This window comes from Ahaetulla prasina, chromosome 15, assembly GCF_028640845.1.
Source record: "Ahaetulla prasina isolate Xishuangbanna chromosome 15, ASM2864084v1, whole genome shotgun sequence".
Classification (NCBI taxonomy): domain Eukaryota; kingdom Metazoa; phylum Chordata; class Lepidosauria; order Squamata; family Colubridae; genus Ahaetulla; species Ahaetulla prasina.
The window spans coordinates 5442744-5470477 of record NC_080553.1 but is presented as its reverse complement, the minus strand read 5'-3'; the positions used below and the strand labels follow the sequence as shown (position 1 = coordinate 5470477).

The 27734-nt window shown below is 45.4% G+C and overlaps 1 protein-coding gene across 1 annotated transcript in view; it reads right to left on the bottom strand.

Annotated features, from left to right (window-relative positions):
• TMEM132C (transmembrane protein 132C) overlaps nucleotides 1-27734 on the bottom strand; it is a 175364-nt gene that overhangs the window by 13876 nt on the left and 133754 nt on the right. The window contains exon 6 of the mRNA XM_058158320.1: nucleotides 12609-12752. Within this exon, the coding sequence (XP_058014303.1) occupies nucleotides 12609-12752 (144 nt within the window). The remainder of the gene's footprint in view (nucleotides 1-12608; nucleotides 12753-27734) is intronic.

Below are 27734 nucleotides of genomic sequence, written 5' to 3'. Positions count from 1 at the left end.
CTGTCTTACCAGTCTGAGCCACAGAGGCCCTCTAATGGAAGACAATATATGTTATAATACGATGGATATTATAGCATATTGCTTATACATATGTTTATACATATATAACAAACTGCATATTTGTTAAGGTATATATGACTATAATGATGATGACGATGTTCGAACGTTTGCATGTTAACATCTTGGACACATAGAGAGCACACTGCTCAACATAGAAAGGAAATGTATGATATAAAACAATAAAAATATTAATCCATAACTTGAAATTCTACTTGAATAAAGCTTTGCTAGAAATTATGGGGCGGGGCGGGGGAATAGAATTCTGGAAAGTTGATTCTGGGTAAATTTGTATAATATTGAGATGGAATAAACTTCCCTTACACCGCTAAACCAAGTTGATGGGAGGTATTCATCAAGTATGAAGTACAAGCAGTGGTAGGATTCAGCCAGTTCGCACCACTTCGGGAGAACCGGTTGTTAACTTTCTCAGCAGTTTGGTGAACTGGTTGTTGGAAGAAATCATTAGGGCAGAGAACCGGTTGTTAAATTACTTGAATCCCACCACTGAGTACAAGGAATAAAGCATTAAAATGGGCTTGTTCCTAACTATTCACCTTTTCTCATAATTTAGCACTCGTTGGCAAGGTGGGAGTAAGCCCCAGAAGAATGTTGTAAGTCTGATAATTCAGTTCCTTTTCACTGTCGCATCTAACACCTCCTGGTATGTGTGCTTAATTAAACAATACATTCTCTATAAATCTTCAGGCTGTAAGAATGCCATAAGAGATTTTACTTTGGGGAAAACAAAGAGACAAGCGGCCTTGGTCCATTAACTCATGAAAGCTTCCTGCTTCCTGCTATATATGAAATAAAATATTGCTCCCAGACATGAGATCCAACATCTGTCGCTTCTCTAGCAATCAGCTTTCATCACAAGTAAAAGGGACAGAATCGAAATAAAGGCGGAATAAAGAAAATCAAGGTCAAAATAACTCTTTTGTCATGGCCAATTCACATTGTCAACTCGCCTAGTCTGGATCTGGTGATGTTTTGGGGTACTGTGTGCCTTGTAAGCCCAGTCTTGTTCAGTGGTAAGAAAAAGGAATGAGAAAGAACTTTCAAAGTAGAGATCCGGAATGGGACTTTTAGGCTCCTACCTTGGCCATGCCTGCTTCTCCTCCAGGGTTCCGCCTCCCTGTTATTATCCACAAACTTTTATTTATTTATTTATTTTGTCACAACATCATACAAAAAGATTATATAGTATATACACATATAAACATATATAGGAAGAAGAAAAGAAAAACAATAGGACAGGAACGGTAGGCACGTTTGTGCGCTTATGCACGCTCCTTATGGTCCTCTTAGGAATGGGGTGAGGTCAATAGTAGAAAGTTTTTGGTTAAAGCTTTTAGGATTATGGGAAGAGACCACAGAGTCAGGTAAAGTATTCCAAGCACTGATGATTCTGTTGCAGAAGTCATATTTTCTGCAATCTAGATTAAAGCGGTTTACATTAAGTTTAAATCTATTGGTTGCCCTTGTATTATTGCAATTAAAGCTGAAGTAGTCTTTGACAGGAAGGACATTACAATAGATGATTCTGTGAGTTAAACTTAGGTCTTGTCGAAGGCGACGGAGTTCCAAGTTTTCTAAGCCTAGGATTTCAAGTCTGGTGGGATAAGGTATTTTGTTGTTTTCAGAGGACTGGCTGCCAATGCTGCTTTGGGGGAGGTGCTACAGACAAATGGCCTCAGGTGCTTATTAGGAGAAGGAAGGGGATGGGTGGAAGCTCCCCTGTATTTGATTGTGCCTCCCTGACACTGAACGGGAAGAGAAGAGTGGGGGGGGAGAAAGAAAAAGAAAGAAAGGGGAGAGAGAGAGAGAGAGAGAAAGAGAGACAGAAAAAGAAAGAAAGAAAGAAAGACGGAAAGAAGGAAAGAAAGAAAGGGGAAACAAAAAGAAAGAGGGAGTGAGGGAAGGGAGAAAGACAGGAAGGAAGGGAAAGGAAAGGGAAAGGGAAAGGGAAAGGAAAGGAAAGGAAAGGAAAGGAAAGGAAAGGAAAGGAAAGGAAAGGAAAGGAAAGGAAAGATGAAGGGAGGAAGGACCACAAACTCTGGCACTAAATGTAGTTTCAGGCTGGAAGAGACCCCCAGAGGTCATCTAGTCCAACCCCCTGCTCCAGCAGGAGACCTTATATCATCTGAATTATTTTGGTTCCTCTAACAGGAAGGAAAATTCCCAGAAAAGGGAAGGAGTTTACTAGGACAAGGCTGCCATGCAGAGGAAGGAAGAGATAGCCCTCGACTTACGACCACAATTGAACCCAAAATTTTGGTTGCTAAACAGGAGCATTGTTAAAGTGAGTTTAGACGCAATTTAACTCAATCCATCCTCCAATAATGGACGTCAATCACTGTGCACCAGATTTGAGAATTTCAGAGCAAAGATTATCGACACACTCATAAGGGAAGGGTAAAGGTACCACTCGACTTACTGTATGTCCACCATTGAGACTCGAATCTCCGTTGCTAAGTGAGACAGCTGTTTAGTGACCTTGGACCCATTTTACAACCTTTCTTGCCACCACTCTCAATCAGACAATGGTTAAGCAAAGCTGGCTCCCCCAATGACTTTGCTTGTGAGACGGTCGCAGAAGGGAGATCATGTGAACCCAGGATGCTGCAACCATCATAAATGCGAGTCAGTTGCTACGCATCCGACTGTAAGTCACATGACATTGGGATAGAACAGTGGTCATAAGTATGAAAAATGGCCTTGTAACTTTGAATGGTCACTATATGAATTGTCGTAAGTTGAGGACCACCTCTACTTTTTTCCAATTTGATGGCAATCCTTGATTTACGACTGTCACAGACATGTATATATATATGTCACATCATAGACCGATGTTGTATTTCCTTACCTAAAATCGTGCAGTGGGGGGTGAAGGGGAACAGCAACCTAACTGCAGGATATGATGTGTGGTGGGGGAGAGGAGCAGAAATTGTATAGCTAAAAGTCTGTAGAGATTCTCAGTCCTCCATGTCGTGGTTGTCCCAAAGGTCCTTATTTTTTCAGGAGGCAACTGGACTTTCTTGTTTTTCTTTTGAAGACTAGGAAAATCTGGGAAATCTCATAATTTGTTGAAGATCATAGGACATTTGGGCATTGAAAACACTCATAAGAGTTGGGGATCATGGGGTATTTGATCGACTTCTAATGCAAAGGAAAGCAGGGTGCTATGGATCTCCGTCATGGCTAAGCAGGAATTCCAGCCTTAACCTCTTACAATCCTAGTCCAACATTCAAAACATCTACTTGCACACCAGGTCCTCCAACCTTCAAGTTTAGCAACTCCTGAACTTGGAGGTCTGGGGGAAACCTACCAAAGATATGCACATATTTTATCTTGGCATCAATGTTAGAGGAGATACTAAAAAGTATTGCATTTTACTAACTTCCTCAGGTTTATTAGCATTCCTTACCCTTTAAAGAGGCTGGCAGGAAAAGGACACAGAGAGAGATTTTGGTCCTTAAAATCCTATCACGGCTCTTATCCTCTCAGCTGATTTACTTAGATGTATCTGAGGGGTCCTTGGTGCTCTCTGGGCTTCGTTGTTTTCTTGCAGATGTTTCTAGATAACATGATCAATGTTATCCCTAGAAGGGAGTAGGGTTTGCAAAGAGGAGGAGGAGGGCTGTGGGGTCTTTGGCAGGGGTGAAATCTAAAAATTTTCCCTACTGGTTCTGTGGGCATGGCTTAATTGGTGGGCATGGCTTGGTGGTCAGGTGACCAGGTGGGCATGGCCAATAGCAAAAAATAATAAAAATAATAAAGTACACAAAACAATAAGAGCAACTTTCACACTTTACACACACACAACACAACACAACTGACTCACACACATTGTAAAAGCAGCTGCACTTCACTCAAGATGGCTCCTAAAACAAGCAGGAACCTCACACAGCCACAAAAAGCTCAAAAACCAACTTTCACATTTTACACACACACAACACAACACAACTGACTCACACACACACACACATAATGCCACATACAGCTTTGTGAGATGTTGTGTGTTTGTGCAGTTGGAGTGAAAAGCTACAGAAACACACCAAATCTCAGAAAGCTGCACAAATATTTTATTTATTATTTTATTTTATTTATATTTTTAGATAAAAGCAGCTAAATTTAAAACTTCCATAAGTTTAAATTGCTATGTCTAAAAAAAATAAAATAAAACTCCTAAAAAAACTCCAATTAACTATTTTTTTTAAAGCTCCCGCCCCTTACTTACCCAATTGAAGGGACAAGGCAGGCAGATTGAGTTGCTCACCGATGAGATGGATTACAGGCAGGCAGATTGAGTTGCTAGCTGATGCAATTGATTGCAGCAGCCGCAGCAAGGCAGGAAAAGCAAGCGAGGCCGAAAGAAGCAGGAAGCTGCCAAGTAGGCAAGTGGGGACCAAGTGATTGGGTGGGCATGGCTGGGGGGAGGGAGGGATTTTTGCTACCGGTTCTCCGAACTACCCCCCCTCATCGCTACCGGCTCTCCTGATCGAGTCCAAACCAGGAGCATTTCACCCCTGGTCCTTGGTGTTCTCTGAGCTTGGTGTTTTTCTTGCAGATGTTTCATGAGCACTAGATAATATCATTAGCACTAGAAGGGAGGAGGAGGAGGACTGTGGGGTGGTTTTCTGTGGACATTTCATGACCCAACTAGGGAATTGAAGAGAGTGGGAGTTGCAGAATTGACGATGAGGAGGATAAGGATGAGAAGGATAGGGTCCTTCATGCTCCCCAAGCTTAGTTGTATTCTTACAGATGTTTCATTAGCCAAACTGGGTAACATCATCGGTGCTAGTCTAGTCTAGGACCCCACAGTCCCCCTCCTCCACTTTGCAAACCTCTCTGCCTTCTAGCACCGATGATGTTACCTAGCTGGGTAATAAAACATCTGCAAGAAAACCACCAAACCCAGAGACCACCAAGGACCCCACAATCCCCCTCCTCCTCTTTGCAAACCACTCTGCCTTCTAGTACTGATGATGTTACCTCGTTTGGTAATGAAACCTCTGCAAGAAAACCACCAAACTCAGAGACCCCTCATGTTAACCCAGAGCTAGATATTCTCCTTTATTCTGTGTCTCTTCTCTGTTGGCTTCCTTTGCTGCCAATCTTAGCACATGGTCAACTCGCTTGCATTTGAACACAGAAATAAATAGAAGGAATTTGACTGCCAAAGCAAGGCCTAGTTCAAATCTAAGCAATCTATTCCACAATGGGAATTGATTCCCCCTCCCCTCAAGTTTTGCAAAATAAAAAAAAATAAAAAATAGCTGGATCCTTTTCTATGTTTCCAGGATGTGAAGCAATTCCCAAAGTCCAGACTGGAACCTTCATTATTAATAGACACCGAGAAAGCATCTTGGATGAATCTTGCTGAGCCAGCAAAAAATGTGGGCTATTCTTCATGTTTTAGTGCCACTGTAAATATCTTCTGGTCCACTTTTTAAAAGGTTAGACACGTCCTTGGGAGATTGAGGACTTTTATAACTGCAGGGAAGAGTGTTAAATTCAGAATTCAGAGAAGGCGAGTGCTGTTGATAATCCCAAACCAGGAGAGAGATAGGAAAAGAAGTGGCTAAATACCCTGGAACATCAGTTACACTTTAAGCATGTGTCACTTATATTGCTAAGAATGGAGAATTACCAATTTTTCAATGATATATACTTTTTTTTCCATGTATGGGAGGTCCACTTCTTCTGCTTGCTTGTGGCTGGGCAGGAGGCCGCGCAGTGCGCCAGTGCTGCCGTCGCAAGGTGGGGAGATGGAGCTGCCCCCCACCCCGGCTTACCTCAGGGCCCCCACAGCCAGGCCATCCATGCCCTGACACCTGCCTCACCTTGCAGCTGTGGCACCAAGATGCTGCTCAGCCTTCTGCTCTGTTGTGGCTGCAAGCAAGCAGAAGAAGTGGGCTGACAGCCATATGAACTCCTGTTGCACGTGGTTGCTGCTGCTGCTGCAGTGAGGCAGATATCAGGGTGAGGATCAGTGGTGGGTTGCTACCAGTTTGCCCCAGATCGGGTGAACCAGTAGTGGTGGAGGCAGGAGGCTCCGCCCACCTACCCAGACGCTTCTGCGCATGCACAGAAGCATTGCATGCGTGCACGAGTGTGAGTGCACGAGTGTGAGTGTGCAAGCATGGGTGGGCAGGTGCGAGCACGAGTGAACTGGTAGCAAACTAATTTGAAACCTACTACTGGTGTCGATGACCTGGCTATGGGGCCTTGAGGTGAGTCAGTGCGGGGCACGTGGCTAAATACCCTGTGGCTCCACCCACTCATCACCCACCTCATGGCTGTGGCACCCTGAGCAGCCAGACAGAATGGACAGGTGGTAGCTGTGCAAGGTCTTAAGTAGGGCTTATTTTGTGGGGTAGGTGCAACACATTAAAAACATGTTAGGGTTTATTTTTGGGATAGGTCTTATTTTTGGAGAAACAGGGTATGTTTTATGGACCAGACTTTGTTGGAAGTGTATTCCAAGAGGTATAGCAAGGGTGGGTGTGTAAAATATTAAATCTCACATTTCTAGATCTGGCTCATGGATTGTCTGGCCATACTTTTCTGGTTTCCTTTAATGTTTCTTGAGAGAAGAGGATGGTGCCAACCTAGAACTAAGGAGAAATTTCCTGAAAGTGAGAACAATTAATTGTTGGAACGACTTGCCTTCAGAAGGTATGGGTGCTTCTATCACTGGATGCTTTTAAGAAGAGATTGGCCAACCATTTGTCTGGAATGATATAGTGTTACCTGCTTGAGCAGGGGGTTGAGCAGGGGGTCTGTTCTATTCTATTCTATTCTATTCTATTCTATTCTATTCTATTCTATTCTATTCTATTCTATTCTATTCTATTCTAATTTAATTCATTCCATTCCATTCCATTCATTAGGCAAGACATACCCAGTTCCCGCAATTGTTCAGCCTCTAGACCCCTAATCATCTTTGTTGCTCTTCTCTGTGTTCTTTCTAGGGCTCATTTCATGGAAATGTTTCTATTTATCGAAGATGGACTGCACAATATTTCAAGATGTAACAGGAAAGTCACATAGAAACAACAAAAGGGAAGAATAGGATCTAACCAGAGCCCTTGCTTTGCTATGAGAGCATTCTAGGTTTAATTGAAATAAGGCCTAGAAGATTCTAATCCTTTTGTATCTGTAACGCTCTGGATTTTATGACCTAGTTCACCAGAACAAAGATGGAGATTTAAGCCAAGCGTGAACCCTGAAGCTGGTCTGGCTGAAGCCGTCTTGGAGCTTCAGTGTTGCCACAGTGGACCTGAGGGATAGTGTTATGGCCCACCAGCTGCCCACCAGCTGCAAGCGGAGCTGGCGGCAGACTTGGATGATAAGGAGGTTGGGGAGGAACTTGGGCCAGGCTTTGATGGATGCTGTCAGGGTTCCAAATAACACCACCAACGAAATCAAACTCCGAGGCTTGCAATTCCTCAAAGCTAACTTTTATTAGAGATGTCATATTGACACATCTGTGGAAAACCCAAATCTGAGAGCTTCCAGGTTTTCCTCACCCAAAAGAAAGTTCAAGACCTTGCCCACTTCTCCCACATGTCCACCACTGGTCCAATCAGTTCCTTCACATACGGAAGACAACCTCCACGTTCTTCTCTCTACAGCTGTCAGACACCATGGCCTTGAACCTCTGTGCAAAGTTTTATGGCTAATTCTACTTCACTCATGCCATCCCTTCTCCCAACTTCCCAGGGTAGGATTGTGGCCTCCTGGATCCTGAAGGCACCAAAGTAGTATGGCTTCCAGGCCTAACAGGAGCACCCCACCCCCCCGTCAAACGAGAAGCATGTCCTGTAGAGAGATTAAGGGTAAGGGGAGTTAATCCACCATTAACCACCCCTCCCCCCCAGGGGGACCCTTTGGTTTGTCCAGGTACTTATCATGGAACTGCTTAATCAGCCTATCTGCTTTGACGTTCCAACTCTTGACCCAGGTGGCTTCAGACAAAGGGTACTCTTTCCAGTGTATAAGGTATTGCAATTGACCTCTATGTAATCTGGAGTCCAATATTTTCTTTACTTCATAATGAGCTTCCCCTTGTACTACACTGAGAGGGGAGGTGGTTGGGGTCTTAAGCTTGACCCAACCACCCTTTTGAATAAGCTGCAATGAAATATGGGGTGTATTTTTCCCAATATGCAGGGGAGGCTTAGCTGCATTGCCACAGGATTAATTATCTTTACGATTGTTGTATGCCACTTCTGCAAACGGCAATAGTTCTGCCCAGTTCTCCTGTTGGTAATCCACATAGCATCTGAGGTATTGTTCCGCCATGGCGTTCGTACATTCAGCGGCCCTGTTTGTGCTTGGGTGGAAAGCCGAATTGAGGCCCTAGGTGGACCCAATGGACCTCAGGAACTCTCTCCAGAACTTGGCAGTGAATTGGCCTCCTCTATCTGAGATTATGCAATGGGAAGCCCTGTGTAGTCGATAGATGTGTTTGATGAAGAGTTTGGCTAGCTTCTTTGCAGAGGATAGTGCGGAGCAAGCAGTGACATGGGCTTGTTTGGAAAACAGATCAATGATGGTCCATATAACTGTGCTCCCCCCCACTCTCTGGGAATTCTACTATGAAATCCATTGCAATCTCCTCCCAGGGCCTGCTAGGGTCTGCCACTTGTTGCATAAATCCCGGCAGCTTTATGGGTCTGTTCTTCTTCGCTGCACAGTGGCACAACTCTTAACATAGTCTTCCACCTCTGCTTTCATTTGTGGCCACCAGAATTGTCTTCTGGCAAGGTGCAAAGTTGGGCATTTGCTGGCTGCCAGGTGGAATGCCTCAGGCCAGAGCTGCATATTCTGGCTTCCTAGCCTCCCTTGGGATAATGACTTTGGGGGGTTGGTCTTGTCTCACAGGTGGCAACGGCCCAATGCCAATGATTAGTTTCCTCTGGTTGCCAACCCAGGAGATCATGGGACCCCACGTGTCAAGCCACGCAAGACCCAATATGACTGAGTCAGTCATCTTCGGGGAAACTATGAACCGGAGGAGCTCTCGATGCCGACCCATCTCCAGTTTGAGGAGCTCGGTGACTAGAGTAGCAGGGGCCCCACCAATTAGCGTTCCATCGACCTGCTTAAAACTGATGGGTTCTGCAAGGGGCCTTGTGCGTATGCCTAGTTACTCAACAACGTGGGGGATGATCAGGCATCTGGTGCAGCCGGTATCGATGATGGCTTCTACTTTGCCTTGATTTCCAGTCTCTGGCACTACCAGTTGGACTTTTAGGGCAAAGGGGTGAAGATCTCCATTGATCATTGGGTCCGCTGCTCCCCTCAACCTGGATTGGCCTGCTCCCCTCGGTCTCTGGTGGAGGGGGTTTCCCTCCATGGCCTGTCTGGCCGCTATCCCCATGTCCCTTCTCTTGTGCAGCCTTTGGCTTCTCCCTGTTGAGTTGGAGGAGTTTTCCTCAGCCGCTGGCTCTGGAGGAAGGGCTGGTGGGGGAGGCAAGGGTCTGGTTGAGTTAGGGACCCCTCCCCTCTGCACCCGACCATGGCTGGGGCAGGGCTTCCCCTGGCTCCACCTGGGGCCAGGAGCCTTGGGGTTGTGTTCCTCTGCTGGGTTTCTAACAGTCCTGCATGCTTCCCAGGTGGTGGGCTGGGCTTTCCTTTCAGCACCTCTTCCTGCTTTGCCTCCCATCCATTCTGCAGGGGCTGCTGGGGCTGAGGCTCCAGCAAGTGGCGCTGGAGCCCTGACTGTGGCCAGAAGAGAAGAGACAGCCTGTGAGGGGGACCCCCCCCTTTTTTTTTTGGCTTTTTGCTTCCTGGCTTCCATCTCATGCAGGCCAGGCTGGCTTAACGCCGGCATGGTTGGCAAGGGGGGAGGAGGGGCATCCGGCACTGCTCCCGGCTTCTCACTCCTGGCCTTCCCGTTGCTTCATCGATTGGGGCTTCCGTGCCCATTCCTGTGTCTTCCCACAGACTCACTAATGATTTCCCCTGGCCGCAGGAGGAACAGCCAGCCGAGGCAGCACCAAGGCAGCGCCGAGGCAGTGGGGAAATGCCTTGTTGGAGTAGAAGTTGGGCTGGCCCTGATGATCCCCCATGCTGCATTGGCCCCAGGAACAATGTGGCAGCGGCAGTGGTGGAGGGATAAGGCCCCATGGTGGACTGAGGCAGCCGTTGCTGGCAAGATGTTGCATTGCCAGCAACAGATGCAGTGGTCAGGGCCGATGAGATCCGGCAGGCTGAACCAGCTGCAGTTGGCCTCGTAGCTCCCCCCAAGTAGCTTCTGTTCCAGTGGCCTCAGCAGGTGGGAGGGGCCGGGGATAAAAACTTTTAGTTTTAATTAGGTGAAACCCACGGGAGTAGGTTTTCACCAGATATGTGCCAATATATTTATTTATTTATTTTTATTTATTTTATTTGCATTTATATCCCGCCCTTCTCCAAAGACTCAGGGCGGCTTACACTATGTCAGGCAATAGTCTTCATCCATTTTGTATACTATATACAAAGTCAACTTATTGCCCCCCCAACAATCTGGGTCCTCATTTTACCTACCTTATAAAGGATGGAAGGCTGAGTCAACCTTGGGCCTGGTGGGACTTGAACCTGCAATATTGCAAGCAGTTGCTGTTAATAACAGGCTGCATTAGCCTGTTGAGCCACCAGAGGCCCTATGGATATTTCCAATGAAGCTATTCTTCGAGAAATCTACTTGCCTTGCAGTGTTGCTTGAAATGGATGTATTACTTGGAACCCTGACAGCAGGTTGTTATCTTTGATAGATTAAGGACCATACCTGTGGTAGAGATGTTGCCTCATCAGAAGGACATTCTGAGATTAGAGAATGACAGATTGGTAGCCATACAGTTTGGGGCTTTATATTCATATTAGGAAGATTGTGCAGTAATATATATGTATAAATATATGTCAGTTGATAAAGGTTTGAGAAATATGTATCTTTAACTGAAAATCTGAAGGGTCGGTAGACAATGGCACCCAGCCAAAAACTCAAATTGCCTTGAGCCAAAGGAAGGTTGGTTGCATTATTAATACGGACACATTAAAATCCAGCAGGGATTCTTTAATAGCTGGAGCTACATATATTATCTCTATGGTGTACCTCAATACATTTTAGAGATATTTTAAAGCAGCTCTAATTACATCCAATTTCAGGTTGGGCTCTAATCTGGAATACAAATAACACAGTTATTTTGCAACGTGACTCTTTAATTCACTTCAGGCATTCCTTACTGCTGAACTGAAGCTCAGATGTTCCTCCAAGAGTCCACATCATCTTTGCATCCATAGAAAACCAACAACATCAACACAGTTCCCAAAAAAGGGGTGTCAGAACCCAGTATGTTGCCAGGAAAATCCTGGCTGCTTGCTTATCCAGTGGACAAGAGTAAACCTTGTTGGCCAGAAAGATGGGACAAATCAGCAAACCATCTTGATCCAATAAGGTCATAGTTGACCATGGAGGTGCAGAGCTGAAGGACAGAGACTCGACTCCACACTATAAAAAAGATGTTGAGACTCTAGTAAAAGTGCAGAGAAGAGCAACCAAGATGATTAGGGGACTGGAGACAAAAACATACGATGAATGGTTGCAAGAATTGGGCATGGCTAGTCTAGTGAAGAGAAGGACCAGGGTAGACAGGACAGCAGTCTTCCAATATTTGAGGGGCTGACACAGAGAGGAGGGAGTCAAGCTATTTTCCAAAGCAGCTGAAGGCCAGACAAGGAATAATGGATGGAAACTGACCAAGGAGAGATTCAACCTGGAAATAAGGAGGCATTTCCTGACAGTGAGAACAATCAACCAATGGAACAGAAGCTGCCTTCAGAAGTTGTGGGAGCTTCATCACTGGAGGCTTTCAAGAAGAGACTGGACTGGCATCTGTCAGAAATAATAACAGAGTTGGAAGGGACCTTGGAGGTCTTCTAGTCCAACCCCCTGCCCAGGCAGGAGATCCTACACCATTTCAGTCAAATGGTTATCCAATCTCTTCTTAAAAACCTCCAGTGATGGAGCACCCAGAACTTCTGCAGGCAAGTTGTTCCACTGATTAATTGTTCTAACTGTCAGGAAATTTCTCCTTAGTTCTAGGTTGCTTCTCTCCTTGATCAGTTTCCCTTGTTCCTCCCTCAGGTGCTTTGGAGAATAGTTTGACTCCCTCTTCTTTGTGGCAACCCCTGAGATATTGGAACACTGCTATCATGTCTCCCCTAGTCCTTCTTTTCATTAAACTAGACATACCCAGTTCCTGCAATCGTTCTTCATTTGTTTTAGCCTCCAGTCCCCTAATCATCTTTGTTGCTCTTCTCTGCACTCTTTCTAGAGTCTCAACATCTTTTTTACATCATGGCGACCAAAACTGAATGCAATATTCCAAGTGTGGCCTTACCAAGGCATTATAATGGTGTAGGGTCTCCTATTTTGGCAGGGGGGAGTTGACTAGATGACCTACAAAATGACCTTTCCAACTCTGTTAATCTGTTAAACTTCTCAAAAACCAAGAATAAACTATCTCCCATGGCTGATGATCCTAGCACTTACTTTAACCACATCTTCAGCAGAAGACTTGCATTCCACCGATTCAGAAATATCCATCACCATATTGTTTTCTTCAACAGAAATCACCTTGACTGGAACAGCAACTGTTTTCCCAGTAAGGATGGCTGTGTTCAAGATATCTGTGTCCTGGAACACAATGGAAAAAAAAGCAGGTTAAAAAACCAGTAACTGTGAAAGGAACCTTGGATTCCTAGTGGATCATTACTTAAACATAGAATAGAATAGAATAGAATAGAATAGAATAGAATAGAATAGAATAGAATAGAATAGAATAGAATAGAATTTATTGGCTAAGTGCGATTGGACATACAAGGAATTTGTTTTGGTGTATATGCTCTCAGTGTACATAAAAGAAAAGGAAAAAAAAACCTTCATCAAAGGTACAACATTTACAACACAAATGATGGTCATAGGTTGCAATTTAACCCTTAATGATAGCAACAAAAAGTTACAGTCATACAGTCATAAGTGGAAAGAGATGGGTGATGAAAACGATGAGAAGATTAATAGTAGTGTAGATTTAGTAAATAGTCTGACAGTGTTGAGGGAATTATTTGTTTAGCAGAGTGATGAGCCAACAATGTGTGGCAGCAGTCAAAAAAGCTAATATAATCAGTGGCGAGATTCAAATAATTTAACAACCGGTTTCCTGCCCTAATGACCGGCTGGGTGGACGTGGCCAGGGGGTGTGATAGGCAGCACTCAGCCTCCTGCACCCTCCTGGGAGCAGAAACAGGCTCGGGGGGGGGGACGCACCACCCCCACACCCCTTTTTGAGCCTAGTAGGCCTTTCTAAAGCCTCCTGGGAGCCAAAATGAGGCACGTGAGGACTCCTGGAAGGAGCGAGGAGGGGAGGGGCCAACAGCAATTTAAGGAGGATTAGGGGAGACGTATTCCAGTATTTGAGAGGCTGCCACAAAGACGAGAGGGTCAGCTTATTTTCCCAAGCATCAGAGGGCAGACTTTTAGCTATACAATTTGGGATGAATGCCCTTGGAATGGTGTGGGAGTACGAATGGACTTCCAGAGAGGGAAAAATTGCAGATTACAGGAACCAGGAGCTCAAGTGACCCTGAGGATAAACCTCCCAAGTGCTTCAACGACCTGCTAAAACAGTGGTGTCAAACTCGTGGCCCACGGGCTGGATCTGTCACATGCTGGCTCTGGCCCCACCCAGTTTAACGAAGGGGGAAAAAGTCCCGATACGTCATGTAATGCCACCAAGACGCCATGAGTTTGACACCCCTGCTCTTGCAGCTGTCTGCAACGAATATAAATCCTTCAATTCCCCACTATTCTGTCAGAGCTGAAGAAGCTTGTGAGGGAAATGTCTTCAAGAAAGCCAAGTTGCCTCCTGAAAATTCATCACTGGAGGTTTTTAAGAACAGACTGGACAGTGACTTTTCTGAAATAGTATAGGATCTTCTGCTTGAGCAGGGGGCTGGACTAGAAGACTTCCAAGGTCCCTTCCAGCTTTATTCTGATTCTGATTCAGGTATCATAGCACTGGTTGGGAGAAGTTCTCCTGAAGGTCAGATGAGTCAAAGCAGAGTTGACTCATTGTGGAAGGAAGGAACCTTCCTCGCGTGGGTGTCAGCCAAAGGCCACTGGAAAAAGTGGGCAGTATATCATTTAGTTACCATAATCTAAACCAGTGGTCATCAACTAGTGGTCTATGGACCACTGGTGGTCCACCAGAAAATTTGAAGGGCCGTGGTGGCTCAGGCTGTAAGATAGCCTGTTATTAAAACACAGCTGCCTGCAATTACTGCAGGTTCTAGTCCCACCAAGCCCAAGGTTGACTCAGCCTTCCATCCTTTATAAGGTAGGTAAAATGAGGACCAAGATTGTTGGGAGGGCAATAAGTTGACTTTGTAAATATACAAATAGAATGAGACTATTGCCTTACACACTGTAAGCCGCCCTGAGTCTTCGGAGAAGGGCGGGATATAAATGTAAATTAAAAAAAAAAATTGGTGGTCCGCAGAAAAATTATTTGCACTTTTTATATTGCACTAAATACTATTTATCTTTAAAAAAAATTGTATTAGTGGTCCGTGGGATTTAAAATTATGAATTTGGTGGTCCCTGAGGTCCAAAAGGTTGGTGACCCCGATCTAAACTAGCCAACATTATCTTGACTTGGCAGAATCAGACTTGGTTAATACTTGGAGAGAGACTACGATAAAAACAACAACAACCAGTGTTGTATCAAACTAGAATGTCAACAAAAAAAATATATCTCAGAAGAAGGATGTGAAAAGCATTTCCACATTGCTCCTAAAATAATTACTGAGCTCACCAGGAGCTGAGCTTTACATTTATATTTCAGTACTAAATTAAATCAACGATTAAAATAATACCCTTTCTTCAGCAGGTATCTGTAAGAATGCCAGGAAAAGGATATTATTAAATCTTGGTCAAATAAGGCAACATTTCCCCCACACCCTCTCCTAAAGTTTTGCCAAACTGTTTTCTTTTTTCATTTGAAAGAAATATTTTCAAAACAGACCGAGAGATAGAAATAAATGATCCATAGATGGGCTTCAAACCATCTGAAAAAAAAAAAAAGCCTGCCATTTAAATGCTAAATGCATCAGTTCCAAAACATTTGTACAGTTTAACTTCACTCCTCTTCCATAACATTTAAAGGACATTCACGATCGCTCTGTCATCAGAGATTAAGAAATGCGTATATGAAAAACACAGGGATAGAAAACATTTGGCCGATTCTTCTTCTGTTTTTCAAATCGAACCAAATGGACCGACCATTGAATAAATGGGATGTTGGTGGGGGAGCTGCAATTTTCTAATTTCAATTGCTACCCCTAGCTTGGAGAAGAAAGACGAAGAATTTCATCATCATGGTCAGGCTTTTCATAAGAGCCCTGAGCTAAATAAGAAATAAATTGATTTTTTTTAAAAAGTTGTTTTGTCTTCCCTACTCCTTCAGGACATCCCTAACATGGGCCCCAATAAGGGGTGGGCTGCTGGGGGTTTGCAGCACCTCTAGCTAAGATTCTGTGCAGTTCGGAGAACCCCCAAATCCCACTCCTGGCTGGCCCTGCCCACCCTGTCCTGCCCCTCCCAGGAGTCCCCATGCAGCCCGTTTTGGATGCAGGTAAGTGCAGGGCACATGCGGAGGCTCGGGGAGGGCAAAAAATGGGCCTACTGGAAGTTCAGGAAGGCCGAAAATGGACCCGTTTCCAGCCTCCGGACCCTGGGGAGGCCATTATACCCCTCCCGGAGGCTCGAAGAAACACTCCGGAGTCTGGGGAGGGCAAAAACGCCCCTCTTCCTGCCATAGTGCAGAAGGCTGACTAGGCCACGCCCACCATGGCCATGCCCACCCAGCAACCAGGCAGAGAACCCCTTGTTAAAACTTTTGAAGCCCACCCCTGGCCCCAACCTCTCTTCCATGGAGAGAGGTTTTTCCATGGACCGGAGGGTGTGTGGTTTTGCTTGCTTATTTGAGTGGCCCGGTTGCTGGCATGCCATGGCCTGGTGCCAGTCCACGGACCAGGGGTTGGGGACCCCTGCCTTACAACATCTAGCAAGTAACTAGATTTGAGGATGATATTTAATAAAGTTAAAAACAGAAGGGGTCAAAGAGAGGCTGCTTCTGTCTGGTTGCTAGCTTAAAACAAAACTCAAAGAATAGTCTACAATTCTTTTCCAATATTTCATCTGCAATTTTATTTATTTATTTATTTATTTATTTAGATTTTTATACCGCCCTTCTCCCGAAGGACTCAGGGTGGTGTACAGCCAAATTATAAAACAGTACAATATACAATTAAAACAAAGACTTAAAATAAACATATTCCATAAATGGCCGAAATTTAAAACAATCAAATTTAAAACCCGTAAAATTCATAAATAATAACCCCAATTAAAATTATTTAAGATTTAAAAAATTTAGGCCAGTCTCGCTTGAATAAATAAATGCGTTTTCAGCTCACGGCGAAAGGTCCAAAGGTCAGGTAATTGACGCAAGCCAGGGGGAAGTTCGTTCCAGAGGGTAGGAGCTCCAACAGAGAAGGCCCTTCCCCTGGGGGCCGCCAGCCGACATTGCTTGGCGGACAAGACTCTCTCTGTGTGAGCGTACGGGTTGGTGGGAGGCGTAAGGTAACAGCAGGCGGTCCCGTAAGTACCCGGGCCCTAAGCCATGGAGCGCTTTAAAGGTGGTAACCAAAACCTTAAAGCGCACCTGAAAGACCACAGGTAGCCAGTGCAGTCTGCGCAGGAGTGGTGTTACATGGGAGCAATGTGTGGCTCCCTCAATCACCCGCGCAGCTGCATTCTGAACTAACTGAAGCCTCCGGGTGCACTTCAAGGATAGCCCCATGTAGAGAGCATTGCAATAATCCAAACGGGAGGTGACAAGAGAGTGAGTGACCGTGCATAAGGCATCCCGGTCGAGGAAGGGGCGCAACTGGCGGACCAAGCGCACCTGGTAAAAAGCTCTCCTGGAGACGGCTGCCAGATGATCTTCAAACGACAGCCGTCCATCCAGGAGAACACCCAAGTTGTGCACCCTTTCCATTGGGGCCAATGACTCGCCCCCAACAGTCAGCTGCAGTTGCAGCTGACTGTACCGGGGTGCCGGCATCCACAGCCACTCCGTCTTGGAGGGATTGAGCTTGAGCCTGTTTCTCCCCATCCAGACCCGTACAGCTTCCAGGCACCGGGACAGTACTTCGACAGCTTCATTGGGGTGGCCCGGGGTGGAAAACTACAGCTGCGTGTCGTCAGCGTACAGCTGGTAACTCACCCCAAAGCCACTAATGACCTCGCCCAGCGGCTTCATATAGATATTGAACAGGAGAGGTGAGAGGATCGATCCCTGAGGCACCCCACAAGTAAGGCGCCTTGCGGTCGATCTCTGCCCTCCTGTCAATACCGTCTGCGACCGGTAAGAGAGATAGGAGGAGAACCACCGGTAAACGGTGCCTCCCACTCCCAAGCTCTCCAACCGGTGCAGCAAGATACCATGGTGGATGGTATCAAAAGCCGCTGAGAGATCTAATAGGACCAGGGCATAGGAACAACCCCTATCCCTGGCCCTCCAGAGGTCATCCACCAACGCGACCAAAGCTGTCTCCGTACTATATCCGGACCGGAAGCCGGACTGGAACGGGTCTAGATAGACAGCTTAATCCAGGTACCGGGGAAGCTGCCATGCCACCACACACTCTACAACCTTCGCCACAAAGCGAAGGTTAGAGACTGGACGATAATTTCCCAAAATAGCCGGGTCAAGGGAAGGCTTCTTGAGGAGGGGTCTCACCACCGCCTCTTTCAAGGTGGTTCCAAAACCTTTGGTTCTTCCAAGACCAAGTCTCAAGGCAGTTTCTTTCCCCATTCATCATCTTCATCAGCGCACAAAAAATACCGCACATGCTTCTGGAAATTACGGATCATGAATGGCCAATAAATATACTTATTTGTCGAAGGATGTACAGTTGCAGGACAAAACAAATAAAAAAGATATTAAAGAAGAAAAGAACCTAGCTCAGAGAGCACCAAGGACCACCCAATCCCCCTCCTCCTCCTCCGTTCACAAATCCCACTCCTTTCTAGCACTGATGATATTCCCTAGTTGGGTGAAATATCTGCAAGAAAACATCCAAGATGTTTGGCTGGCCCAGTCCTTCTCAATGGGCATCAAATATCTGCTGGAGACAGAGAGCTGAGGCTCTGAGTTTCTGTCTCCCTTAAGATTTTTAATCTTTTAATCCTTAAAGATTGTTTTCTGATTGCTTATTTTTACCCTATGATATCATTAAATGTTGTACCTTAGAATTCTTGATGAACATATCTTTTCTTTTATATACACTGAGAGCATATGCACCAAGTCAAATTCCTTGTGCGTCCAATCACACTTGGCCAATAAAAAAAATTCAATTCAATTCAATTCAATTCAATTCAATTCAATTCTATTCTATTCTATTCTATTCTATTCTATTCTATTCTATTCTATTCTATTCTATTCTATTCTATTCTATTCTATTCTATTCTATTCTATTCTAAAGATTTCCATTTCTCTTTTAGGGGAAATATAATATTCTGCCTTTTAAAAAATATTTCTCAAAATATTCCATTCTTCTAGAAGGGGTGAGTGCCCTCGGTTCAAATCTACAAAGCTAACGAATTTCGAATTTCGTTTCCTTCTTGCAAACGGGCCTCCATTGATGAATTCCCCAACGCTTTTCATGTACAAAGGAAAGGTTAGCGATTTCATGTAAACAGATAATTAACAAGCAAAGCCATTAAGAGGTGTTTTTCTTCCTCGGCTTGATAAGTTCAGAGTCTCTCTTAGTACAAGTGTTAACAACCAGCTCTTCTAACCATCACGAACGTGAGCCCAAGCTGAAAAGTGATGGACGAGTGGTTTTTCCTCATCTGCTTCCCAAGAGTTACAGATTTCACTCGTGGAATGGGAAAATATAGCTGTCTTCCTAAACCTCTCCAATACAAATTATTCTGGGGCCTTTGCAGGCCTCATTATTATTTTTATGGAACCTTCACTAGCCTTTCCTGGTTTCCCACGGGTCCCCCAGTTACACCAAAGTTGGAAAAAAAAGCTTAGTCCTTCTATCACTGTTGTACAGTTTAGAAGCAGGGAGCATTTGTCAATGTTTTAGCCTTTCAAAAATAATAACTTGTTTTTTCTCTGTTTCGCTGCCTGTGTCTCATCCCACGGCGCATGCATTCGAATGCAGCCCTTGCAATTTTCTTTCTGAAGCTGCTACGGGGCCGAGAAGAATTATACATACAACATTCTGCATATTTCTGCCAATTGATTCTGCTGGCACTCAGGGCTTGGCATCATTTATTCTTCCTTGCTGCGGTGAGTTTTGTTTGGGATTTCTATATTCATGAACTTCGCCATCCTGGCCTATAAATCAGGATTTACTGGCTCCCAGAGATGTAAGAATGCCTCCAATCAATCCAATCAAGTTTGTATTTTCTAAAGTCTTAGCAAAATATGGAGACCTCAGGTGTCAAAATTGGCAATCTTCTATTCAAACCCAAATCGGATGGGAAGGAACGTCCTCCTCCTCTTTGCAAAGCTCACTCCCTTCTAACACTGATGATGATAACTAGTTGGGACATGAAACATCTGCAAGAAAACAGCCAAGCTCAGAGAGCACGAAAGACCCCACAATTCTTCTCCCCCTCCCCCTCCCCCTCCCCCTTACCCGACTCCAGTGGTGGAATTCAACTTTTTTCACTACCGGTTCTGTGGGTGTGGCTTGGTGGGCGTGGCAGAAGGATACTGCAAAATCTCCATTCCCACCCCACTCCAGGGGAAGGATACTGCAAAAAACTACTCCCTTCCCTCCCCACTCCTGGGGGAAGGATATTGCAAAATCTCCATTCCCACCCCACTCTGGGGCCAGCCAGAGATGGTATTTACCGGTTCTCCAAACTACTCAAAATTTCCGCTACCGATTCTCCAGAACCTGTCAGAACCTGCTGAATAGCACCAGTGCCCGACTCCCTTCTAGCACTGAAGATGTTACCTAGTTTGGGCAATGAAACAACTGAAAAAACCCCACCAAGCTTTGAAAGCAGCAAGGACCCCACAGTCCTCCTCCTCCTCCTCCTTTTTGAGTAATAAGGAGAAGGATGGATAGATAACGGATTACCAGCTGAGCCAATTTTAAGATTAACTGCAAGGGAGATAGGCTGGAAGGGAAGGAACAAAACAAGCAATCACAAGTTCTAGCTGGCAAGACAGACCAGCGGTCTCTCTCTGCCTGGACAATTGCTAAACTGAAAATGATATTTCTCAGGTAGCCAAAAGGTGTAATTTCCTACCAAGATCCCTACTTTCAAAATATGATCACTGCCTTTCTCCTCCCCCTCTAGGCCCATCACTGTCATAGCAACGTTTAAATACTCAGTGCCAGGAAGAAAAGTTGGAATAGACTTTAACTTTGGCAGAAGAAAAAAGATTGGGAATAGCCTCTCTCTCTCTCTCTCTCTCTCTCTCTCTGGGTACATGTCTTTCTGAGAAATGTGCCCACACACTTTGAATGTGAACTTTAGATAAAGGTAAAGGTTCCCCTCGCACATATGTGCTAGTCGTTCCCAACTCTAAGACGTGATGCTCATCTCCGTTTCAAAACCGAAGAGCCAGCGCTGTCCGAAGAAGTCTCCATGGCCATGTGGCCGGCATGACTCAATGCCAAAGGCGCATGGAACCAAAGGTGGTCCCTATTTTTCTACTTGTATTTTTTATGTGCTTTCGAACTGCTAGGTTGACAGAAGCTGGGATAAGTAATGGGAGCTCACCTCATTATGCATGTCGTGTCCCACTCCTCCGCTGACGGCCGGGTCAGGGAAATCCGAATCAGGCTTGCCTCTGCAGCTCTGCCCAAAGTCCTAGCAAAGTCCTCAGGGCAGGCAGGAGACCAGTAAGTGACTTCAGCAAGATAAGTTCGACTTTGCCTGACTCAGAGACTGCCAGAAAGCAGATCTTTTATATAGGCCATGGGGTGTGGCTCCATGACTCAGCACTTATCCAGGCCTGCCCCTCCCTTCCTTCTGTTGCCTCCGCCTATCCAGTCTTCTGATGCGAGGGTCACTCCAATCAGCTGTTGGAAGTAAACTTTCCTCAGGCTCACATGCTGTGGAGGAGGGGGAGGGGTCTAGCTGCTCCGTTTGCCTGGGTATGGAGCCAGGGCTGGGGCCGGGGAATGCTCCCTCCTCTGCAGCCTGCTTGGGCATGGAGCCAGGGCTGGGACCAGGAGGTGCCCCCTCCTCTGCAGCTTGTCTGGGCATGGAGCCAGGACTGGGGCCGGGAGGCATACATTCCTCCGTGTTCAGGAGCAGATAAGAAGGCCCCGGCTGCGATGAGAGCGGACAAGACACAACAATGCAGCACTAGGGATTCGAACCGCTGAACTGCTGACTTTTCGATCAACAAACTCAGCATCTTAGCCACTGAGCCACCACATCCCTTTATGAACTTTAAGCGGGACCAAATTTTCTTTTTTCTGTGCTGATTTGCACTGAGTTGTAGCTGAGTGTTACAAGGTGTTGAAGCATAGAATTAGAAGACAACCACCATCCTTCCCTCCCTCCCTCCTTCCCTTTTCCTTCCTTCCTCCCATTGCTTTTCCTGCTTCCCTCTTTTCCACATCATTTCTCTTTCCTTTCTTCCTTCCCCTCCCTCCCATTGCCTGTCCTCCTTCCTTCCTTCCTTCCTTCCTTCCTTCCTTCCTTCTCCTTCCTTCCTTCCTTCCTCCCACCCTTCCTTTCTTCCTTCCTTCCTTCCTTCCCTTCCTCCCTCCCTCCCTCTCTTCCTTCCTTCCTCTCTGAGATGGTAGACCAGTGGTTCCCAACCTTTTCTTGTTTGAGGCACAACCTTTTCTTGTTTGAGGCACCCTTGGAAAGCCTTTCAAAAGTTCCCGGCACCCTTATAAGGAAATAGATATTTAAAATCTCTGTAGCTCAAAAGTTCCCGGCACCCTCAAAAGATCTCACGGCACCCCTTAGTGCCGCGGCACACTGGTTGGGAACCACTGTGGTAGACTCTTTCATTCTATGCTTCTATGAATGAATGAACAAATGAATGAATGAATGCTAGACAGATAGATAGATCTCTAGGCACTAAATACTTAGGAAGAAGAAATGTTGGAAAGTTCTAAAGTAGCTGCTGGATAAAGAATGACTCTGTAATATCAAAGCACCTATAACATGAAAACGCACTCTCTCACTCAGAAAGACAATTCCTTCCACACTCTTGGTACCCCAGGCCTTTCAAAAGCAAAATTAAAAATGCAAAAAGTTACATATACGGCCCATTGGTGGAACTAAGTTATTCATTTGGTAATTTACTTAACAGAATGGGATAATAGCGGCAATCAACAAGAATCATGGACTCCAAACACCAACAAAGCAACACGCATGAATGTTTTATAAGGAAACACACATTCACACACACTGTCAAGGGACTTCCTCAGTCCTAAACACAGACCAGATGGTTCTAAATAAATGAATTAATAAATCTCCAAATATCTAGAGCTCTGTTGTCGCTAAACTGGAGCTTCCCAGGGGAGGGGGCGGGTGTCACCTTTTCAGGACATAAAGGACACAGGGACAAACAGCTAGGTGGACTTACAGACAGGCAGCTGAAGGTGCAGACTGATATGCATGTTGACAGACAGACTAATTAAGGCAAATATACATGTCCCCAGGCAGGCATGGGCTTCAGATCCTTTAGCAATGGGTTCACTGCCCCGTTGCTGGGTGGGCGTGGCCATGATGGGCGTAGCCTAGTTTGCCGCCTGCACCACAGCGGCAGCGGGGGTGGACTTTGCCCTCCCCAGGCCCCGGAGGCTTTCCTCGAGCCTCCAGGGGGCCAAAAACGGACTCCCCAGGCTCTGGAGGCCCTCTGGAGGCCGGAAACAGGCCCGTTTGCAGATTTCCGGAACCTCCGGTAGGCTCGTTTTTGCCCCCCCACAACCCTCCACATGGCCCCTGCACTGGAATGATGAACTGGCCGCATGAAGACTCCTGGGAGGGGAGAGGCAGGGTAGGAGTGGCGGGGTGGGCATGGCTAGCCAGAGGTGACATTTGGGGGTTCGCTGAACCCTGGCGATCCTTGGCTAGAAGATCGGTCAAACCCTGCCAAACCCCCAGGAGCCCACCCCTGGTCCCAGTATAATGTTGCAGGATCCAATCTTTGTTGCTCACCAGAACCAGAAATTTAGACTTCTGAAAACCACCCAGAGGCTACCAGAAGAGGACAAATCATGCATCGCAAAGATCACTTGGAGGTAATCTACCAGATCCCCTGCATAGATTGCCCCTGTGACTATACAGGACAGGTGGGGAGGAAGCTAACCACCAGCTGGCAAGAACACAAATGAACAGTCGGAGGAAGAGACCCAAACTCATTGATAGCCTCACATTGCAATGAACAAGGACATATACTCAATTTCGCAGCGACTTAAAATTGTTGGCTCTTCAAGTTCAAAAATAGCCTTGGAATATCCTCTGATCCGGGTGACTGACCCAGATTGGATACTGCAGACAGACATACAACCAGTGGGATGGACAGATGAAGGGAGAGACAAAACTGAGCATGGCTAGTGAAGAGTCTAGTGAAGAGAAGGAGCAGGGGAGACCTGATAGCAGTCTTCCAATATTTGAGAGGCTGCCACAGAGAGGAAGGGGTCAAGTTATTTTCCAAGGCACATGAAGGCCAGACAAGGAATAATGGATGGAAACTGATCAAGGAGAGATTCAACCTGGAAATAAGGAGAATTTTTCTGACAGTGAGAGCAATAAACTGATTGAACAGAAGTTGCCTTCAGATGTTGTAGGAGATTCATAACTGGAGACTTTCAAAAAGAGACTGGACTGCCATCTGTCAGAAATGGTGTAGGGTCTCCTGCTTGAGCGGGAGGTTGGACTAGATGACCTATAAAGTCCCTTCCAACTCTGCTGATCTGTAATCTGAATAACAGAATTGGAAGGGACCTTGGAAGTCTTCTAATCCAACCCCTCCTTATAGTATTTCAGACAAATGGCATTTGCAGAAAATGGAGCAGTTCCTGTTTTATTTTATTCCCTTGCCGCAAATGATGAGGAAGGCCGAGGACATCTCTAAAAGAGAATTAATAATTGCCGCTCGGTCTTGCAATGAGACAGATGCCTGCTCATCCAAACTGCAGCGTGGCCATTTTCCCCTAATAGAGGATTTCGGAAGACGTAGTAGAGTAATAAATTGTAATAAAAGAGCATTTATTATTATTCATGTTTGGGGAGGTGATGAAGCCTGCTGAAGGACAATCAACGCCGTTAAATCAAGGAGGGGAGGACGAAAGGTTTGGGAACTGGCAGTTTAAAAAATCTACTGTCAATCTTTTCCTTTAGTTGACCAACACTTCCCTTCCCTCTTGGATACCATTATTGTAGCTCACCATGATGGTGTGGCCATCACAAAGAACCTTCAGAGGGAATAACATTGGATTTCCAAACTCTGCTGGACCCAGAGGTCCACAACACAACTCAAAACCCAAGACAATCCAAACTAGTTTCTAAAAGATACTGGGTTCCACCTTAGTCATAGTCAAGAAAAAACCTACCAAATTTTTTTCCCCAATGTTCTTTCAGTGGGTCAACTCAGAAGCTGGATTTACACGTAGCTTTAAGTTGTTGTATAAATCTCTATTGGCAGGCTGATCCACCAGGCTGAACCATACACTAGGGAGGGTGAATTAAGTGACTAGGATCTGATTATGTTAAACCAGAGGTGCTATTCAGCAAGTTCTGGAGAACCAGTAGCGGAAATTTTGAGTAGTCTGGAGAACCAGCAAATACCACCTCTGGCTGGCCCCAGAGTGGGAAGGGAATGGGGATTTTGCAATATCCTTCCCCCAGGAGTGGGGGGAGAATGGGAATTTTGCAATATCCTTCTCCCAGGAGTGGAGTGGGAATAGAGATTTTGCAGTATCCTTTCTGTTTATCTATCTCTCTTTCTCTATCTATCTTCTGGAGGCAGGGTAAGTGAGAAACAGGCCATTTTCACCCATTTTTCAGCTTCCTGGGGCATCTGTGCATCTCGTTTTTTACCTTCCCCACCTCCAGCAGCATTCTGCAAGCCAAAAATAGGCAAAAACAGCCCGTCTTTTGGCCCAAAATGGGCCATTTTCACCCATTTTTTGGCCTCCTGAGGCATCTGTGTGCTCCATTTTCACCTCCCCTGCCTCCAGAACATCTCTGCAGGTCAAAATTGTTGGCCTTACCTTTCAGTTCCAGCCCATGGGGCTCGTGGAGATAAGTCTCACCCCATCCGCTGAAGGGTGGATGGGGGGATGGGGGCCTTGTGGGCCTGTGCAGGCTGGATTAATGGCTTTGGCAGGCCACATGTGGCCCACAGGCTATACTTTGAGGACCCCTGCCCTATACCATTTCTGACAAATGGCAGTCCAATCTCTTTTTGAAAGCTTCCAGTGATGAAACTCCCACAACTTAGGCAACTTCTGTGCCATTGGTTGATTGTTTTCACTGTCAGAAAAATTCTCCTTAATTCCAGTTGCTTCTCTCCTGGATTAGTTTCCATCCATGTTTCTTGTTTGAAGTTGAAGTCCACCCATCTTCAGGTTGCCAAGATTGAGAAATACTGGTATATGGTGTATATACGTATATAGATATAGATGATATAGATTGATATAGACACAGACATAGATATTTCCCTCCTATATAGGTATAATTAGAATGAGTGGTGCAGTGGCCTAGAGGTGGAGCTCTCGCCTCATGATCAGAAGGCTGTGAGTTTGATCCTAGGTAGCGGCAGATATTTCTCACACTGGGCACAATGAGTAATTATCTGCTGTGAACTCTGCATTGGTGACAGGAAGGGCATCCGACCAGTAAACACTCAGCTCCATTCAGTTGCCCTGATTCCACCCTGATGTAAGGGATTACAGGGTCATAAAAAGACTGTATGTACAGTAGTGGACAAAATTGTGGAAACCTTTTAGGAAAACTGTATTTCTAAAATTAGCTAATAACACCACTTTTTTTTTTGAAGTAGTACCATAAAATTATATAGCAACAGAAAGATAATTTAATTATTTAAGAATGTAATTCAATAACTTTTATACAGGATTTGCTATTAGAATAGCAGTTACTGTATAAAGAAGAAAAGTGAAACGTAGAAAAAACAAGATATACCAAAATTATCAGCATGTCATTTAATACTTAGTTGGGTAAACTTTAGCATGAATTATGACCTTACAACATCTTCCCATGGAATGAACCAAGCTGTTGTGCCTCGCTCGCTTCCCCCACCGCAGCCGGGCCCCTCTTATCTCCTGCCAGACGCTGATAGTGCTGAAGAATGTCCTGGCATGCCTCCCGCCCCCAGCCCTGGCACCATGCCCGGACAAACCGAACAAACAAACCTCCCTCCGATAGCATGTGCACCTGAAGCCAGCCACGAGCTGGGATTACCAACAGCTGGAGATGAAACGATGCAATGGATAGATCCACGCTTCCGGAGAATGGAGAGGCGACGTCACCAAAAGGAAGGGAGGGGCAGGCCTGGATAAATGCTGAGTCGTGGAGCCACACTCCATGGCCTATATAAAGGATCTGCTTTCTGGCATTCTCTGAGTCAGGCAAAGTCTAATCTGGATTGCTGAAGTCACATCTTGGATTCCTGCCTGCCCTGAGGACTCTGATAGGACCTTGGCAGAGCTGCAGAGGCACGCTTGATACGGACTTCCCCGACCCGGCCATCAGAGGAGGAGTGGGACATGACACAAGCCTTTTAGTTCGGCAGCTGTTATAATGTGAAACCAAGATTGAATGATGGCTTCTATTAACTGGGTTTTATTACTGGGTCACTTCTGACTAACAAGTTTTTTTAGTCGGCTCCATAGATTTTCAATTGGGTTAAGGTTTGGGCTATTCCCAGGCCATTCCAGCAGTGGAATAGGATTATATTGAAACTCCCCCCCAAAAAGTGGTGTTATTAGCCATCAAACCTCAAAAATACACTTTTCCTCAAAAGGTTTCCACAATTTTGGCCACTACTATATGATTAGAATCTGAAAGCAAAATGTCTTGCAATTTTGTGAAATTCCTAAAAACTGACATTTGACAAAAAAAGCCACTTAAAAAAAGAGTGTTTATATGGCAAGATGCTAGCCTGGACATACTTAAGACTCTGTTTGGAAATGTTACATGCGAGCATGCATATAAGAGAAATGTTTTATATATCCATAGTTGGGCCTTATGTAAGTCTGCCTTCGTAAATTATTCAGCAGGTTGGATTGAAGGTGAGCCAAACTGAACACAAACAGATCTGAACTTCCCAATTAGGACCTGTCACTGTTCAAACAGGCTCAGGCTGTTGAAAAGCCAGGTTAATGCACTTACAAGCTTTGAAAAAGCATCAGGAATATAATACAGTAAACTTAAAATTCCACCTGCTAAAGAGGAAAAAGGGCTTACCGGGAAAGAAGGAGGCTTCAAGTTAAAAAAAAAAAAATTCAGAGTGACAAATTGCCCAGATCTTTTCTGTTTTACAAATCCCAACTCTGGCACAGTGAATTTTCCTTTCCCCCCTCACATCATAAT